Genomic DNA, 20085 nt, shown 5'->3' with positions numbered 1-20085 from the left:
GGGATCTCATTAAGTATACTTGTTCCAAGAACAAGAAATGGGTCTACTTTCCTCTGATGACCTGGGGAAACAAAAAAACCCTTCAGCACAGAAAATTTATTTGTCATCAGTTACGAGCATTTGAATGTGTAATGTCCAGTTTAAGGAGACAAAAGAATCTGTCTGTCCTACCCTTTTCTATATCGAGACCTTGCAGGAAGCATCATTCTTCTGCTTGAAACAGAAAGCAGGGATGTACATATCTGAGAACACCAACACACACAAAAACCCCCAAATCCTTAGGGTATTAAGTGAGCCATTTAACTAAGTATTTAAAACCTCTGCAATTATTAGTTTATTAGTATCATCCAGGATTTCAGATGTTCAATATTTCTCCTGAAGTTATACATAAATGCAAATTGAAATAAGAATCTGAAAGTCAAAATTGTATAACAAAACAATACTCCATCACAAAAGCGTGTAAAATTACAAGAATGCTTTTTTGTTTGTTTGTTTTTAAACACTGGCACTTAAGAGAACCATAATTTTGAAACCACAAAATTGCCGAATTGTCCCCCAAACTGGTAAGCAGGTATATGTGAAAATAGTTACAGCTGCCAGCACTTGAAGTTTTACTAAATATGCAAAAAACCCCTTAGCTTTGGTTTTGGAAGAGAACTGTATTTGACCAAATTAGACATTGTTGGTATAACCATAAACATTTAACTTTTTAATGCAAAATTTAATAAAATGTACTTTTCCATACAACTATATTTAACTTAAAAATGGGCAAACATCAAGAGTGCGGTATAAAACCTAACAGGAAAAATACATCTTATCTCATTTTCAATTTGAGACAATATACAACTTTGTTTAAAGGGCTAAAACTAGAATTTCAAGAATACAAATATGAATTTACATAGATTTAACAAATAATAATGGTACCATTTATAGAAATCTTAGAAAGAAAAATCATTTCTTGTGGGCCCTTTGCTACCAGGAGTCTCATGGTATAAAGCCCGTGGCCATCACCAGACCTGTCACCAAAAAATAATATGGTCATTTCATGCTTTTAACTTTACACATTTTAGGTACGCTCATCACTCCCAGGTGTTCAGAGATTTACAAATATAACTTCCATTACATGGTAACAGAGTCACACGTGTAAATTTCTCTACACCAGATGGACATACACTCTTCCTATGGGTCCTTCTAGGACAAAATTTAACATTCCCTCCCTCCCCACCCCCCAAAGTATTTAGTTTCTGTAAAATTGAACTCTATACTTCTCAACTCTCCAAGACTGGTAAACTCATGCAACGCAATAGAATATTACATTTCACAAAAATCTGAACAAGTATCCATTTGCTGAGATTGAATTTTTTGTTGTTTCCAGTTATGGAAGAATATTTTCATCATATGCCTATATATTTCTTTTCTTACCCTATCATGATAATGCAGGGTATGCAGATCAAAGCTTTGTTTATCAGCTGGTTATATGAAAGATGAAAACTGTAATATTCCCATGATCCCATACGGGCTTTCAATAAAGCAAAAGATGAGTTCCCCTCAAAAGAAAAAAAAAAAAAAAAAGAGAAAAAAGAAAAAGTATGATTCTCAAGGGCACCTATTAAAAGGACAACAATACTAATAAAAAAAATTGTATTTACTTAGAAGCATTCAGAATGTCAACAAAACAGCTGCAACTTTTTTTCTTCCTTTTTGCAATTACAGAGTGGTATTCAGTTAACAGAACAACAATTATTTTTATGATGCATCAGAGACAACTGAAGATGAGAAATGAACTACATCCCCAAATATAACTAAATTTGTGCTGTGCACCAACAAGAACCTGCTTTATAACTCCCATGCCAATTTACAACCCCCACACTGTACCAGGCAAGGTTAGTGGCCATTGAAATACCACTAAGGACAGGGCTATCTAAAGACACATTCGGTAGTGTGTTAACTATACAAAAAAAGAGACACTGTACAGTTTAAAAACAAATCTTACACAGCCTTACATTTCAATTTTTTTTTTTCTTTAAAAGGAGTGAGTTGTGTACAGGGGGGTTAAATGCTTTATAGACAAGAAAGAAATTGCTCTAAAAGAGACTTATTCATCATCATCATCATCTTCATCCTCATCTTCTTCCTCCTCTTCATCATCTTCATCCTCCTCATCTTCGTCCTCATCCTCCTCCTCTTCCTTCTTCTTCTTGCTCTTCTCAGCCTTGGCAACTACTTTCTTGCCTCCATCAACCTTCCCTTTGGCCCGGTATGCAGCAATATCCTTGGAGAAGAAAAGCAGGAACAATCTCTCAAAGATTTAACCAGCCAAGAAGTCTGAGCAACCTCCACAGAGCACTTGAGAAAGCAGTCACCCAGGCACCTGCTCTTCCCACTGGGATTGGACCAGGAGCTGCGGCTTCAGCTCCGAGGGGAACCAAAGCCGAAGAAACGGGAACTCTCTAGCACAGAGATTACACTGGCATGCTGCTACACACTGCTTATGGCAGCTAAGGGATCCCCACTGCTGGGCTTCTGGGAACAGGCTGGAAAAGCTGCTGCCTCTCACAGCAAAGGCAGAGCTGAGCCCACTATCCCACAAGGAAATGAAGTAGGGAAACCTCTTAAAGTCCCTTTCTAGGCCCACCTTCTACAGGGCCTAAGGAAACACACAGGAAAACCCTTGTTTGAGGCACAAACTGGGATTAGCCACTCAGAACACATCAGAATGACCCAGCCTAACAGCTACAGTGTTACACCTCAGCAAAGAGCTGTTAGGCTGAACTCCGCCTAAGAGAAGTTTACAAAATAAAAGGTAAAAGAAGAACTTGATTAAAGGGTAGACAGTGCCACCTTCTGCATGCAATAAATTTATTCTAATCGTTTGAAACGCACAAAATTCAGTTCCTGCTACAGGGGAGTCAAAACCGTACCTGGAAGGCACAGTCATAAAAGCAGTTAAGACTTCCCAACTTTGTGCCAAAACAGCCAAACAATTAGGCAGAAGAATTGATCTACACAGCTTACACAAACCAGCTAGAGAAACAGCAACACATTTACACAAATGATCCAAATCTTCCAATATTCCCCATCTAATAAACACTACACCACTAATCTTTTACTGTTCTCTTGGACTCCCTTACAGCTTAGCAGGAAATTTTGAGAAGATATGATACCCACTAAGTCAAAGGCCAGGCAGTGAAATAGCTAAGATTACTACACCTTAAATTCCACATGCAAGTGTAAGAAATAAAGACACTACTACTGAAAATTAAAATAAGATCTGTGAATAAAGATTAGTAACTCTATCATTTATAAATGTCTGAGTTGCCCTGGCTGTGTGTACAAGCAATTACCATGAAGCTGTACAGAAAGCACCGTGTGGAAAAGCTCCTGGACCTGTGACTCCTCTCTGCCACATCAACAGGGCTGCAAGGTTACACCTTGCACACTACAGTGCAAAAATTTTGAACTGGGATTTGTCTGCCAGCTGAAGCAGCCAGAGGAAGGTGACAGCAGCCAAAGGACACAGGTGCTGTATGGCAGCTACAGGTGGTCACTGACCCCTTGTGAAGCATCATCGGGTGATGATGCCAACGTGCATCCCCTCCTCTTCCCTTGGCCCCCATACTGGGCTGGGAATCTGCCTCTAGAAATAAACCCATGTGTTGCACAATCCTGTGTGCACAACGGAATCCTACAGCTCCAATTATGATGGCAGGGTTTAGTGTTAATAATTAAAAAAATTGTATGACAAGCTGCTTCATATGCATAATTAACCAAATTCATTGCTAGAAAGGACGTGGACACAAAGTAGGTCCAGGAAAAAAACACATGCCTAAAACTAGCATCTCCTTTGTGTTTTGTCATTTTCCCAAGAATAAATTTTAAAAATCATCTACATGTATCAATTATCCTAACATTCAAGGATGCTCACCAGTATGTCCAAAATTAGGGAGAACCAATTAATTCCTTACCAACATTACTTACTACTACCAACTCAACTCAAATTCTGCTGTGACCTATGGATTTACTAATGATACAGAACCCACTGTATTTATTAAAGCACCAGTGACAGCTCAAAATTACAGACAAATGTAAAGGACTCAAATTTAGTGTTACGCCAATGAACCATTTGCCTCTGTATACAACCTTTTTCAATAAATCTAATGAATTATGTCATGAGCATATTATAATTTGCAACATCAGGTATCAGGGTACACAATAAGGGAAAATCTGTCTAAACCAAAGCATCTCCCTAAATGTCAGTGTTACCTTTTCATACTTCTCCTTCAGCTTAGCAGCCTTCTTTTCATAAGGCTGTTTGTCATCTGCAGCGGTGTTGTTCCACATCTCTCCCAGTTTCTTTGCGACATCTCCAATGGACAGACCGGGATGTTCTCCTTTGATTTTTGGGCGAAACTCAGAGCAAAACAAGAAAAAAGCCGAACTACAGAGGAAAAATAAGAGAAGATTACTGAAATTTTAGACTTTGCTTCAGGAGCAACTTTTGGGACCTTCGCATTTTGGAAAAAGCACCTAAAAGTGAGACAGACATTGATTACAATGGAAGGGATCAGAACTGAACGAGTCACTTTGCAAACTCAACGCACTCTTTTCTCTTAAATAATGCTGCACATCTGGTCCCATTTTTGCCAGGATCCCCAGATAGGCAGATTTTATGTACCAAACACAGAGAAAAGCTTTAGAAATTATGAGTAAGTGAATGATACTAGGGCAGCAAACATTATATTGGAACTGTTAGAGGTGGGAGGCTGCAATATTTGTTGGCAAAGTAGGATTTCCAGACCACAGCACCAGCTGTAAAGGAACATTAGCTTGTAAAGGAACCTCCCTGCCCCTTTCAGCATTAGCTCAGCTTAAAACACAGAAATACACACACAATAAAGTACTGGTGTCTAGTAGAAGATGAATTTGAAGCCAGTCGTCACTATGCCATGGCTAAAGCTTGAATCTTTCCAAGCTGGTTTTGAGGAAGATCACCCCTCCAACCTGTTCTGTGCAAAAGCCTCCAATTTTAAAACAGACTGCCAATCAAAAATTCTCCTCAAGCCAACAGGTGGTGATGAGAGTAGGGCCTGCAGTACTTCACTGCCGTATTACACTGGAATTACCCTCTTAACAACAATTAGAAATATCAGTCAAAATCACACAGTCTATTTTTGCATCTACTTTTAAAGGCTGCCGTTCCTCCAACTTCGATAGTGGGACAAGCCAACCTGAAAATAAAACCAAAATTTCAACCTATCTTCACACCACTGGTGAGGAAGATCATATAGTCTTGTATTTCTGAAGCTCCTGGATAAAACTACCATTTTATAGATACACACCAGTGTGATGGTGCCAAACAAGACAACCTAAAAAGCTAGGAATCTACTTACGGAGGCCTCTTCGGTGCATTTGGATCCTTGAACTTCTTTTTTGTTTCCCCCTTAGGTGGTACATAGTTTTTCATTTCTTTTTCATAACGAAGCTTGTCAGCCTTTGCCATATCTTCAAACTTCCCTTTCTCCTTAGAAGACATAGTCTGGAAGGCAATTAGAATCACAGAATACCTCAGAAGGGACATGTAAGGATCAAAACAGTATTTTAAGAATCAAAAACATACCAAAGTCCATTCCAAAATTTCAGTTGGGGGAGCTAGATGTAAGACAAGGACAATGGACAGTTACCACTCATCTTACAATTGCACTTCATACTTACCCAAAACCTGAGTTTCTAAAGAAACCATTTAGCGTCTTGAATGGTATTTCACAAAAAGCAGTCATTTAAGGTTTTGTGGGGGTTTTTGTAAGCAGCTATTCTTACCTTCCATCGTTCTGAGCATTTTTTTGAGAACTCTGAGAAGTTCACTGACGCATCTGGATGTTTCTTCTTGTGCTCCTCCCGACAGGTTTGCACAAAGAAGGCGTACGAAGACATTTTACCCCTCGGCTTCTTAGGATCACCTTTGCCCATTTTTGCTGATTTTCTGTCATGAAGCAAATGAGACACCTTTAAAACTTGAACTTTCAACAAACCAAGGCAGGAAATAAGTCACGACCAAACAAGACCTGCTAGAGCAGTATTCTGAAATAATACAATGGGAAAAAGATTTCCTTCTGGAAAGTTTACTGAAGATTTCTGTCATCCCTATCTGGGGTGACCTGGATGCAAGCAACCTGAAATCTCAAAGGGCCTTTAAAACGTGCAGTTATGGTCTCCTGCAAACAAGAACTATCCATCCAAGGAATCTGAAGGCCAGGGCTGCAGTGCAACCTGTACACCCCGATTACTACTGGTGTATTAATCACATGCTTGGGAAGAATAAACTCTATTGAAAGGATGGAGAAAGGATCCAAGTATCCTGTCTCAGTGGCCTTCTGGATTACTAATTTTCTTTTTACAGACTATGGTTTCTACCTCATCCCTGTAGGCCCATGGTGCTTATTTAAAAGTACATTTTTTAATTATTTTCCATGCCATGTGTTACCAGCCATCTTTATGTGTACTGCAAAAGCCTACCCTCTGCAAGTATACCTCAAAATACAGGAATGAAATAGCTCATTTGGACAGATATGTTACAACCTACACAGGGAGGAGCACAACATTTATGTACAGCCAGAAGAGCTGTGCTCAGCAAGAACACAATCTGACACTTTCAGGGACTGAAAAATACCTTCCTGGAACTTTCACACCCCAGTCAGACATTCGGAGTATTTCTTCATAGCTCCCTGGAAAAAGTCACTCGCACCCTGACAAGCTCTGCTTTTCAGCACGAATTAAAAGAAGGGAAAAAAAAAAAAAAAAAAAAAAAGAAGCGTGAAAGGGAAAAAAAAAGGGCAGGCAGTGCCTGCCCATATTGCCACAGAAGCTGTATTTCCTATCGGTTTGGCGGATAGACAGAAACAGATTTCTGCTCTGTGACTAAACACGTCCGGTTTGAAGTTTCTATCAAGTAAACAAGAGGGCTGAAGAAGCAGGAGCCGCTCCTGCCTGCCATGGAGACGCTCCCAGCGCAGCGGGCGCGGGGCTCGGCCGGGCCGGGGCAGTGCCCGCGGGGGCCGGCGGCTCTGGGGACGCGGGGCGGCCGCGGCCAGGGCTGGGCACCGCGACCCCGGGGCTGGCCTTTAAAAGCCTCCTCCTTCCCGCCATTTTGGACGCTTCCCCTATGAGGGGGGCAGACAGAGGGAAACTTCGCAAGTCCCTCAAGAGACCTGCCGGGGCTGGGAAGGAAGGAAGAAAAGGAAAAGAAAAAAAAAAGGGGGGGGGAAAAAAACCCAGCAAGAAAAGAAAAAACTAGTCCCGTTATTAAGGAGAACATAAGTTTTATTCCACGTTCAGGCGAGGGCTCGCAGCGGCGAGCACATGCCCAGGAGCAGGACACCCACCGGGGTGCGGCTGTCCGCAGGCGGCGACCCCCCGGCCCCGGCGGGACAAAGCGTTCTCCCGCCGCCGCCCCCGTCCCGCCGCGGCGGGGGGGCCGCCCCCATGCCCAGCCCTGCCCGCTCCGGCCGCCATGAGGCGAGGCAGCCCCGGCCTGCGCTCCCTCCCTCCCTGCCGGCCGCGCCGCCGCAGCGGCGGTGTCGGCGGGAGCGGCCGCCATGGCGCAGGCTCCTGGCGGAGGAGGTCACCCGCCGCCGAGCCTCCTTCCATTTTGTGCGCCGAGGAGCAGAGCCGGCCGCTCCCCACCCCCCCGCCGCCACCACACCCCCCGCGGCCGGGCGGGGCGGCGAGCCCGGGCGGCGGGACCCCCGCCGAGAGGGGCCGCGGCGGGGCCGGGCGGCGCGACCCCCGCCCGCGGGGGCGGCGGCAGCGCAACCCGGGCGGCGCGGAATGGCCGCTGTGGCGTCGCCCGCTGCCGCCGCCGCGCAGAGAACATGGCTCCTTCCTCCCTTCCCTTCCCTTTGTGTGAGCGCGCCGCTACCCTGGCGCACACGCTCAGCCATTGCAGCCGGGGGAGGGCGGGCGGGAGACGGGGGGAGGTGGGTGGGAGCGGGGGGGAAGAAGATGGGGGAGACCAGCGCGCTTTCAGCGGCTGCCCGAGCCCCGGTGGCGCGGTAAAAGCCCCGGCGGGGACCCCCCGCTCGCTCCCTCGCCCCTCCGAGCTGTGCGGCCCCGGGGCTGCCGGCCCCGCGCACGGGCGAGCGGCGGCTGCTGGAGAAAAAAAGTTCCCCCGAACTGCGCCCCCGCCCGCCCGAGCGCCTCCTCTGCTGCTCCGCGCCGCTCGCCTTGTTTTCTCGCTCGCGGCTGCCGTCAGCCATGTTACAGCCGGGCGGCCGCGGGGCCAGCGGCGCCCCGGCCCGCGCCCCGCTTCCCCGCGCTCCCCACCGCCCCGGCGGCTCGGCGCGGCCCGCCCGGAGCCCCCGCCGCCCCACCGCCCGCCCCGCCGCCGCGGCGATGGCTACGGCGAGGTACCGTGTAAGCGGCTTACAGCGGGGCACGGCGCGGCCCTCGCCCCCCGCGGCGGACGACCCCCGGCCGCTCGCCCGGCTCCCTTCGTCCGCCTCTCTTCTCCCGACCTCGCTCCCTTGCCTCCCGCCGCCCCGCTCTCCCCAAGTCGCCCGCCGCCCCCGCCCCGCCCCGGCCGGGGGGCTCGCCGCCCGGCAAAGGGTCTCCCTGGCACAGCCCCGCTCGCCTTTGTGTATGGGCGTCCGAGCCGGCGCTGCCCCGCGCTCCGCGGTCATGCAGCGGCGGCGGCACGACGGCCACCACCGGCTCACCGCCCGGCTGCGAGCGGGCGGGCGAGCGGGCGAGCGCGCCCGGCCGGCCCAGGGGCCCCCGGCGCGTACTCACCCGTGTCAGACAGAGTCGGCACGCAGCCCTCGCTCGGCCCCGAGCCCCAGAGACGCTCCCGCGGCCGCCCGCCCGGCCCCAGCGCTGGCTGGGTCGCTGTGCAGCCCGGTGCACCGCAATGGCTGAGCGCGGGATCGATACGCAGCCTCCTCACACTCGCGGCGCTGGTAACATTACTCTCTGCACAGCCCCGCGCCCATTGGCCGCCGCCAAGCCGAGCGCCGCGCCGATTGGCCCAGGCTCCCATTGTCCTGACCAGAGCGCGCCGCGGGTTGGGCGCGCCGCGGGACACGTCACCGAGCAGGGAAAGGGCGCGCAAATATAAAAGTGAGCGCAGGGAGCCGGGCGGCGCCGGGGCCCGCACAGCGGCGGTGCCCGCCCGGGGCTGCGCTGCCGCCCGCGAGGGGCGCGGGCCCCACCGACCCCGCCGCCGCCTCCCCTGCCTCGGGGGGACCCCCGCGGCCGCCCCGCGGTGAGGAGCAGGGCGCCGCCGCCCCCCGCCCCAGCGGCCGCGCCGCCCGGGCGCGGGAGCCGGAGCTCAGCGGGGAGCCGAGCCGAGCCCGCGTGTCTCGGCTCCTCTCGCCCCGTTTCAGCCGGCGCACGGGGCTCCCCTCCGCTGCCGCGGCTGCGTGCGCGGCTCTGCCCCCTCACCGAGGATGGGCGACGTTTGTTTTGTTTTGTTGATTCATGGGGTTTTTTGGGGTTTTTTTCTTTCTTTTTCCAGAAATGGTTTAATTACCTGTATGAACAGCAGTCGGAAGATACCGATTTTCTCCGTAACCTCCTGGGTGACGAGAAATAGTCCGCAGTGGTCAGGCAGCTCCTCCTGAGTTGTCAGCAGCGGTGCAGCGATGGCCCGGCGCCGTCCCGGGCATCCCGGGGCAGGGGCGCGCTGAGCCACACCTCACCTGTCCTTCGCTGCTGCTCCTCTCTCTGCTTTTTTACCGTCACTTGCACCGCACGAGGCTGCTGTACAGGACTAGCGAACAGGAGAAATACCCCTTAACATCAGCTTCGCTGTTCACACTGCTTTATTGGCCCAAACAACGCTGGGAGGAGCGCTGCCGTGAAAAATCCAAAACCACTGCTCTGCCCCGAAAGGCAATGTCAGCACACTTGCTGTAGTAACACAGACTTGAGTGAAGAGAGGGCACAAATATTCGAGTATAAATGGCTGATTGAGATAACTGATTAATTATCATGCTCTCGGAGTTTTGGAAGGGTCTGTGGTCTGACACAAGGGATAACAATTGTTTGGCAAGGCATGGTGCTTCATGATCCTTCCAAATAAGGACCCTAATTCTAAAACGGCCTCATGTGTGAAGAAGTGCTGGTGGACATATGAAAACAGTGATTCTGCTACCTGAAATCATACAAAAATACATTAATAATAAGGAACATGAGTGTTTCTGTCTCAAGGAAAGATTGTGTGGGTTTTTTTTTCTGATTTGCAGTTAAAGTTTAAACCTTTATATGCAACAGAAGAAAACGGTAAAATCACTAGTATTTATGTGGTGTAGTGTGCAGAAGCTGATAGCTTTGCACATACTGAAGTTTAAGGTTTCTTCTGTGAAAACCAGACCTGAAAGGAAAGCAAAGTAATGCTTTTATTTCTTGCTCTTGTCTAGAGCTGAGGCTTCAGTAAAAGGCAAGTGAGAAGAATTTTGGTTAAGAGACATATCCCTGTAAGGGTTTTCCTTCATCTCTGTTAGTTATATGCTCAGGCCTGTACAGGTTTGCATATTCCAGTGGGTTTCTTCTGCAGTCCTTGATGACAGAAATACAAAAGAATTTACTCATCAGTTGCAGACAGTAGCATTTTTTACGGAAGCAATATATGTTTCTTCTCTTGTTCACGCTGTGCCACATCCCTTCTGATACTTCACAACCATGCCTTCTTGTACAAACCTCATTGAAGTTCAAATCTGTTTTAAATTACACTCCACTAGACAGGTGCAGTCACTGAGATCACTTGAATAACACAAAACACCTTTGACTTCTTGGACATAAACTTTGCCTACAGAACATTCGGGTCACAATAGCCCAGTACAACTGCTTCAGGAAAAAAAAAATATGTAGCTGCAGAGGAAGTTTCAAAACCCCTGTTTAGTAATTTTGGTGTTTTGCAAACTAGGATATACATTGGGAAAAGACACACAGATTGGCTGTCATATTGCAAAGCAAGAGTAAAACTAGGATTTCTATTAGATATGTGTTTTCAAATACTTCAGTTTTTAGGATACCCATTGTGGCTACTCACTTGGAAACCAGTAGAAATCTTTCTAAGGAGCCTTTTGGTTCAACTCATTTTCCACACATGGCAAGCTGAACTTGAATGGAAACATCAGCTATATATTATCAACCTTTTTTTTAAACCTTTTGTTCTCCAGTTTTTTTTAGAGGTAACAGAGGAAGACCTCTCCAAAGACAAAACTGTTCTGAACAATGTGTTGCTGAGCAGAAACAGAGAAGTTTCAACTGAATGACAAAAAAAGTTTTATTAAGGTTTACCTCTCACTTCCTATCATCCCCCGCTTAGCTCACAACCAAAGACTAATAGCAAACACAAACAAGGATGGAGAATTCCAACAAGTACAGACTACCTGGTTGGCAGTGGAGCCTGACTGAGGGATTCAGAGATCTCATTCTCCCCCATTCCCAAATAACTGTGAAACACATTGGTGACAGTACTCCAGCAGAATTTTTGATGAAGTCACAGTATATAAAGAACCTTAGAAAGCGTCTGCTCACTTTAGTGATGGTGTTGCTGACAGAGGTGGGAAAACACATTTGCATCAATTCCAGAAGTCACAGGGTATGGGGCAGCACACCTCCCATGGGGCAGGAATGTGCTTCTTCTGTGCCCCATCTCTTCCTGCAAAATGTGTGTTCTGTGAAAGACACTGCTTACTCCTCAGTGGGATTTGGCAGGAAAGCAGATGATTTCACAGCTTGCCTTGACAACAAAGAGATTCAGTGTCGTCACGGGGCTTCCAGATTTTGTCACTCTGTCCTCCCTCTCAAGGAATGATATCACTGTTTCTTTGGGTCAAAAGTACTAGATTATTACTATGAAAACTGCATAGTAACAACTAGCTTGTCACTCAAATCCAAAGCTACTATTAGGCTATTTTTAACAAGATCTGAAAGCCTTTCTCAACAAAAAAGTTACATTTTCAGCTCAAAACGAGAGCAAAACATCTGTGGAGACAGGGCACCTGGGCACATATACTTCTGATGGAGCTGCTAGTAATGTAGATTGTCACTGTTGCTTTTGAACACTCCCGTCCCTACAGCGAGCAGGGTTTTCACAGCACATTTGAAAAAAAAAAGGGCCATATTTGCCCTTTTCCTGAGGCTGCAGTGCCAGTCTGTGCACAGCCCAGATGAACACAATTCTCAGTTGCTTATTAGATGCAGATTTGCAGCCAATCTTTTGATTTGGTGTCTTATTTGAAATCTTTAGGAGATACACTTTAAATATTTCCATAAAATCACGTCTGGAAGAGAAAGTTTCGGTTCAAAGGAATGAGAATCAGTATGTCTGCAAACAGTACCACTGATTTGCTTTACCTTTCTCTCTGGACTTGCTCACATTGCATCAAGTAATCAGGGGAGGCTGCTGTCCCTCCTGTATCAGTGAGCAGGGTTTCAAGTGGCTTTTTGTCCACTCCCCACGGATGAGTGGCTGGCTGACCCAGGTGTGTAAGGGCTAACTGTGGAGCAGTGGCAGACAGGCAAGGAAACCTCGGCTGAATAAAGGCAGCAGGTCTGGGAGAGGCAGGCAGGGAGCAGGGACGGCGCCAGTGCCGCTGCAGCGTTTTCCTCGCCAAGCTTCACATGCGAACCAGCTGATTTTTGTTGACATGTGAGCCCTGAAGACAATTCCATCGTTTCTAGAGCTGATACATTCCTAAATCAGGGTCAGTAGTTACATAGAGCTTTTATCCACAAATTGGGTAAATTGAAAATTTGTACACTTTCTGTGGAATTAGCAGATATTAGCAGATGTATGGAAAAGTATTAAGTAAGTAGATTCTCATAGCAAAAACATATACCCACAATGTTCAGCTCAGAAAGATGGTGAAGATACATCAGTATGGACTTTTCCTCTTGATGATCAGTATACCATGAACATTTTTTAAAGTGAATATGTGTACAAAATGTAACCATTTTATGGTAAGATTAATAGATTCACTCTTATGAAATATGATTCCTTCAGCATCTTATTCCTTATGCATAAGTACGTAACTTCTTTAAGTGCCTCTGTGAAGCTCTCAATGTGCAGTTTCAGACAGATGGAACTGTGTTCAGCTTCAACAGCAAAAAGGAGTTCAAAAAATGTTCTTTCAGGACAGCACTATTTCTGAAATCGCTGACCTGCTGAGATACTTGCTTTGCTGAGAACACAACATGCAGTGCAACATCCACTTATCTCTTCAACTTTCTGGAAACATGGTATCAAACATTCAGTCCCCTCCAAAATCTCCAGATCATTTATGTATTGTACACTCAAGCCTACCACTGAGGTAAGAGTTATCAGCTGCTTCTAATAAACCCAAAATGCTGCTGTCCATCTTCACAGACACTGCTCTAAAGGTGTTAGTACTCTGTCTCCCTCACTCCAGTCTAGAGGCAGGGAAGCTTCTGATGCTGACACCACTGTTAGACTTCTACACCTGAACAAGCAGAATACAACCAGGCCTAAGGTGATGAAAGAAAAAATACCTGAGATGCCCTTCCTTCCTATTTCATCCAGCCCAGAAGATTCAACAGGACATGCTCTCTCACAACCAGGACTCCTTCAGACAGACCTCGATGCTCCATGTCAAACTGGAAAGATTCCTAGAGCTAGGTACAGTCCTGGGACAGAGCTACTACTTCCTTATCTACATGTTTTCTGAAAATACACTATATATAAACATCACCTGACCTGTACTCTGGTCCTTTATGCGGGACTGCAACACAGACTAAACCATCTGCTTCAGCATATGAAGATGACACCTTGACGCCAACACAGTCCCCGATATTAGAAATCCTAGTACACTCTTATTTCCACAAACCAAAAAATTATTGTGAATTTATGGGATGCTGATATCCAAAGAATCAGGATGCAGCACACATCACTCTATCTAGTAACTACCCAGGACATACTGTGAATGTAGACTGCATACAAGCAGTTACAGGAACTGCTGGAGGAAACAACCATTTGCTCACAGCTTCAAAAGGGGAACTTGCATAGTTTGACAGGACAGCCTTACCCTTTTGCTAAATACAGCCAAGTGTACATGGGTGTCATTGAGTAGTGTCTGTCTCATCCCTTACAATGCAATGGAGTTTCTCATTCATTCAAGGAGCTGTCCACATACTCATAACTTCATAAACCTGCTACCTTCCCATGGAGATATGGTGCTAAAGGAAGATTAAAAGTACAAGTTACCAGCATATACCACTCACTACAGATGGCAAAGAACACATCCTGGAAGAGCAGAAGCAGCCTCAAAGAACTCTTATCCTTTCTCCATCTCTCTCCTTTCTGCCCCCTTTTTCTTCTCTTCTTTTGTCCACACTCCTCCACTTGCTCCACTAGTGCAAAGATAAATGCATTCTGGCAGCTGCACCTGCTCACCAAATAATCATCAGTAGCATTATTTAATAATTTTCTAGCCACACCCCCCGTCCCCCTGCTTTCAAAATGGTTTTCCAGTATGTCCTGCACTGCACTGAGTGCTTCATTGGTCAAACACCTACCATTACATGCAGCCATAGCAATTTATTACTGGTTCAGAAAGGAGGATCACCTCTCAGTTGGCTGTTCAGAGAAAAGAAGTCATGCTAACATTCTCTTGGAATTGTCTCCAGCTTCTGTCATAATCGTCCTTTTCTTCTACTATCTCCTTTTCAATTACATTATCTCCTTTTATTTAAGGATTCTATTCCAAGATTTCTGAGACTCAGGTGAAGAAACTGAGGCAACCTAGGATGTAAGATACAACATACTTTACACTAAGCCTGTGATACCAAAAAGCATCCAAGGGAATGCCCACTTCTCTTGCCTTTTCCAACAGCAGATGGTTGTTTTGAAAAGGGCTCTGTGAGCTCATCATTGCAGGGGGACAATTTCTACCCCAAGAAATTGCATTACCAAAATCTTAGTAATAACTTTTTAGTTAACACACACAAACATGTAGTCTAAATCTATTTAGCTTAGTACTTTCTTAACTAGAGGCCATTTGGCTTTCTATTCAGTTCTCGTTCACCTTTACTTCTTTTTCATGAATTTTAGAAGATTCTAAGTCTTTTGCATTACTTTAAATCCATTTTTCCCCCATTTACGATATTACCATGAACTTTCATCTTGCTGAAACAAATGAAGATCCTTGTGGAATATGCCCTGAATTTCACAGAGGGAATGCTGTCAAATGGAAAGCCACGTTCTTTTTAAAATCAAAAGTCAGTTTGGACAGGAAGTCAGGGTTGTGACATCAAAGTTTTGTCAGACACAACATTAGACAGAGGTGTTTTGACCAGACAGGCATCTGATTAGTCTCCTTCCTATAAACTTAATTTAACCTTGTCCTAAAGTATGGATGCAAATCAAAATAAATAGCCATCCCTTTGGAAAGAAATACTGAAGCAGTAAAATTTTCAAGAGCCTCTTTGAAGCTCTGGATTTTGATTGCTTGATCTTTTATATGACTTAATGCTGACAACTTGTAAAACAAAAGGAATTCTTAATACTGTGTTATTTCTTCTATTTCAGTATAACAGATCACATAATTTCTTGGGTTTCCAGATATAAGCAAGTGACTACTTATGGGATTAAACAGATGTAAGGGATATGTACATTCACTTCCATTTACGGCCTCTATTTCCAGTGACCCACAACAGTGTTTGTTAATAAAAAACATTTTTCATTCAATCCTACAAAATTTCTGCAAGTATATGTTACTATATTAAATACAACACTTAATTTTTGATGTTTTATTTTGTTTTACAATTAAAATTATTATGTTTATTTTCACTTCTAGCTCCTTAAGAACCTATACAAAATACTTTTGGCCTCCCTCCTGCACACCCACTCTTGCTGATTTGTGGATCACTTAAAAATATTAATTTTTTTTTTAAATCATCCATCCTTTTCTGTCCTCTAATACCTACAACACTCAGATGTGTAGAAGTCATATTAGGGTTTTTTTAATCTGACCTTGCAATAACATCAATTTCTAACCATACTAACACAAGAGGAACTAGAGAAGTAATTTTTTTTGTGTATGTGACTAGTAACACACAGTTTTATGGACAGAAAAGAGCCACAAAAATCATCCAGGAATATGAAAAATTTAGAACCCTAAATAATGAGAACCCTAAAAAGCTCAGTCTGTTTAGCTTTTTCTTAAATCAAACAAACAAAAAAAAATAATACTGAAAAGTAACTTGATTACAGGTTAAAAGCACCTTCCTGTGGAGAAAATAGCAAGTCCTAAAGAGCTCTTTAATCCATCGGAGAAGGCATAACAAGAATCAATGACTGGAAGCTGAAGGCAAACAAATGCAAATGAAATAAGGTAGAAAATTTTTAGCAGCAGGCATGATTACTACTTGTATTATCTTAGTACCTGGAAGCCAAATCATGAGTCAGGACTCTGATCTGTTAGGTGCTGGTAAAAAACCACAGCCCCAAACCAAAAGAAGACACCCAAAGCACAGAAAAAACTGTGATCCCTGTCAGAAGATTACAAAAAGCAAGTAAGATGAAGTAACATAATAAATCAGTGATAATATTATCTGATATGACAGGCAGCAATTTCAGGCCATGGTTTCCTGATACAAAGTGTTATTAAGACTTAAGGTGATTCTTCGTATCAAGACTGTTTTGTCCCATTCCCACCATTTCTCCACAGCTATGAAATGTTAAGACTGATCCTTATTTAAAAAAAAATAAATCAGTACTAAAATCAGGGATTTCATTTTTATTTTGCAACAAAATGCCAGTGAATACTTTTGCAAATATTTTGATTTTTATAAATTTCAGTGAATGGGTTGACCAAATTTTCCTTAACAGTATTCCTACCTGTTCTTTTTACAGGAACTTGCTGCATTACTTGTGAGACAAGACTGCATATCCCAGAGAAAAACATGCAAAAGCAAAGTAGGAGATTGTTTTGTTTTCCTCATAGCAAATCACTAGGCTTGGTGACCAGATCTCAAGCACCATGCATAGACAAAGCAGACATTAACAGAAACGGAAACTCAGACCATGGTCTGGCAAGGTTTCCCTGAAAAAAAACTTAATACACTACCAAATTCTAACATAAAAGATAACAAGATGAGCTTGTGTTCCCAACACAATTGCCCTGGCACTGGAGCCTACACACCATCCTTGGTAGCTTACAAACACAGCAGGTCACTACAATTTGACTGGGAAGAAGATTAAAGGGCTAAGCCAAGAGCAGCATTTTCTATTATTAAAGTTTTTGCCATCTATTTGTGAGATCAAGGATCAGAAGAAAAGCCCCTGAAATTCATTGTGGAGAGAACTGGGAGCATCTCCTCTTATTTTTCAATAGGAAAACATAGGAGAAAAGCCCACTTTTGATTTCTGTTTCCTCATTTAAATTATTAGCAGACTACAGCAACACCCCCAACATCTACTGCGCTGGGAAGCTCTGGAGGAGCTAACTTTTGGGGGTGGGAATGCTGAAGAGAAAACAAAAGCTAAAGAGCTGGGGTCAACACTACAAATAGTCCCTAAGACTTGGAAGCAAATTGGATACACCCATGGTGTTAAGCACCCATCCTTTTTGCTTCCCTTCCTCCCTGGAGGTGGCCAGCCTCCTTCCATCAGCTGATGTTGCATTTCACTGGGCTGGATAGTCACATTCACAAGCTAGACAGGGAATCAGTTACCATCAGTTCTGAAAGCTTTCATTTTTCTCTTGTTCTTTGTTAAAAACAAATTGAGCTATAGCTATAATAAGTGACATTAAAAGAACACTGCTTCATTGCAAAGTTTAAACACTAAACAGCCTTACTCTTTGGCCTCGTGCACTGTGCTGCGTTTTTCCACAGGACTGCTCCGTGTGTGCAGGACACAGCTCAGGAAGTGAATCGGGGCTGTGCATCAAATTAGATTATTTATTGGTTGGTATACGTGTTGTCTTTAGGAGTTATGCTGAGAACAAGACACAACTACAGGAAGAGAGCGATGGGCATGTGGTTAAGGCAGTTGAATGCCACACAGAACACTCACTTCTGCCTCTGCTACACCAGCAGCCCCCGTGAGCAAGGAGCAAGTCAGACCTCACACCTTGGCAGATGGCCAATCAACCTCTTCTTCCTTGTTTTCTGAGAGTCCAAACAGAAACACCTTGGGCCTTTCACGTAGAAATGCAAAGCAGATGATGATAATGGAAGGTTTGGGTCTTGAGGGAAAAATGGAGCCAGTGGCACAAGGTTAAAAGGCAGGAGAATCCATTTAATATCATTGACTTTACTACTGACTAAACACGTGGCTCAGTTTTCTCCTTGGTCTAACAGGACAATGGTGCTCTTCTGTTCTGGGAATATGCAAAAATTCATCAAATATACTATGAAGCTCCTTAATATCATTATAATAAGCCTACAAAAACAAAAAAAAATTGATTCTCTATATACAAAGAAAGTTTTGGATCTTTTAATCTCTTAAATATTATATACTGCTATATACTTGCTTTAAAAGTATTACAATATAAATACTAACATAGAATACATCTATTTTTCCTCTCACATTCTATTTGTGATTTTTCAAAAGTCCTTTATACAGCTTCTATCAGGGCTATAACTTTAGTATTCAGCGAAGCTGCAACATGGAATAGGACAGGGAACAGCAAGGCATTCAGTGGCTCATATAAATAAAAATAATCTTCACTCTCAGTTGTGTGTTGTGTAACCACAGCCACAGGAATAGAAAAGTAACAGTAGAGCTAGTAAAAGGTAATGTCTTTTCCTACTTATTTTATTACATCAGAGTATCATCATACTGAAAGCTTTCAGTAATACTAGGCTGCCAAGTTTGCAAAATAAATTATACTTTCTGTCCAGCAAAAATCCTTAAAAATAACCTGAACAGTTTCAACAGTTACTGTGACTTAAAAATCTGAGTTAAGAGAAATACCACAATGATTGAAAACCCAGGTGATGATCTCCTCCATTATAGGTAGAGAACCACTACATGTAAAAAACGAACACAATAATCAGAGCAATCATGAGGTTTAGGCACACAACAGAACTGAAATATTTTAACAATGTCTGAAAACATCCCAAGCACACAGTGTCTGAACACTTCTGAAGTGGATGTGCATAAGACTCAAAGACAACACCATTTTAAAGGATAACTTTCATCATTTAAGAAGCAAATAGACAGGAGAACAAAACAGAAATTTTGGTTCAGGCCTACAATCAGATCTTCAGAGTGAGAACTTGCAGTCACCAGAGTCCCATGAACTTTGTCAGGCCCCCAGGCTATCAAGATCCATTTGAACAAATCCAGTTGCAGAAGATTAGGACCTAAATATGTAAAAAGAAAAATAATGAAATCAGGTAACACAGCACACTCCTCTAATTAAAGAGACACCAAACTAATCACAGAAAAATAATCTGAGTGGCTAGACCATGACAAGATCTCTATTTTTACCCTAAAATGCTGCAGCTACAGCAAAGGCAACAGTGATCTCTTACACCAAGAGATTTATAGAGCATTAATTGATCACAGTGCATTCCCCTTCAGGCAAACACAAGTACCTGCAGTGTGTTTGCTCACCTCCTGTGTGCTGCTGCTTTTTTGTTGTTATATGTAATTTGTTTTATTATTTTTAATAAAAGAGAGTGGTCTAAAATCAATAAAGGCAATGTATTTATCTTCATCAGCTCTTCATGTAGATTTTCAGCCTCTTAGTAACACAATGGCCAAAACTAAAATAAGACAATCTTCCCATATTTTAAAACACTATAAAACTGACAGAAAGTAAATAATACTTCTATGAGAAGTGTCATTGTTAAGCCTATCTGAAGGTTGTGAGAAGTTCTAGCAGTGTGTCTCCCTAAGGTTTCAGTGAAACTCCATGGCAGCACACACCTAGTATCATACAACTGCTAATGAGAAAAGAGATTGTAGCAAAAAAAATGCCTAGCTCATAATGAGGTTTTCCCACTGAAATACAGACACAACAGGAAATTTAACACATCAGGAGTGTGTGACAGCAGCAGTGAAGACACTACAGATATCAGATTTATGGTGGCACAAGCACATGGCTACACAGA

The 20085-nt window shown here is 44.0% G+C and overlaps 1 protein-coding gene and 1 long non-coding RNA gene across 10 annotated transcripts in view; both read right to left on the bottom strand.

Annotated features, from left to right (window-relative positions):
• Positions 1-310: 310 nt before the first annotated feature.
• Positions 311-8980, bottom strand: HMGB1 (high mobility group box 1). Its single transcript, XM_015623559.1, has 5 exons — positions 8785-8980; positions 5818-5980; positions 5391-5536; positions 4264-4438; positions 311-2272 (listed from the first exon to the last, which is right to left on the bottom strand). The coding sequence occupies exons 2-5, from the start codon at positions 5965-5967 to the stop codon at positions 2096-2098; spliced, it is 648 nt and encodes a 215-aa protein (XP_015479045.1). The 5' UTR covers positions 5968-5980; positions 8785-8980; the 3' UTR covers positions 311-2095.
• Positions 8981-11263: 2283 nt separating this feature from the next.
• LOC107205629 overlaps positions 11264-20085 on the bottom strand; it is a 39447-nt gene continuing 30625 nt past the window's right edge. For all 9 annotated transcript variants that reach the window (XR_002001814.2, XR_002001819.2, XR_002001815.2 and 6 more), the window contains one exon: positions 11264-19332. This is a non-coding gene — a long non-coding RNA (uncharacterized LOC107205629). The remainder of the gene's footprint in view (positions 19333-20085) is intronic.

The sequence above is a fragment of the Parus major genome, chromosome 1, assembly GCF_001522545.3.
Source record: "Parus major isolate Abel chromosome 1, Parus_major1.1, whole genome shotgun sequence".
NCBI lineage: Eukaryota > Metazoa > Chordata > Aves > Passeriformes > Paridae > Parus > Parus major.
Note: the sequence above shows the minus strand (reverse complement) of the source record. Positions and strands in the feature narration are given on the sequence as shown.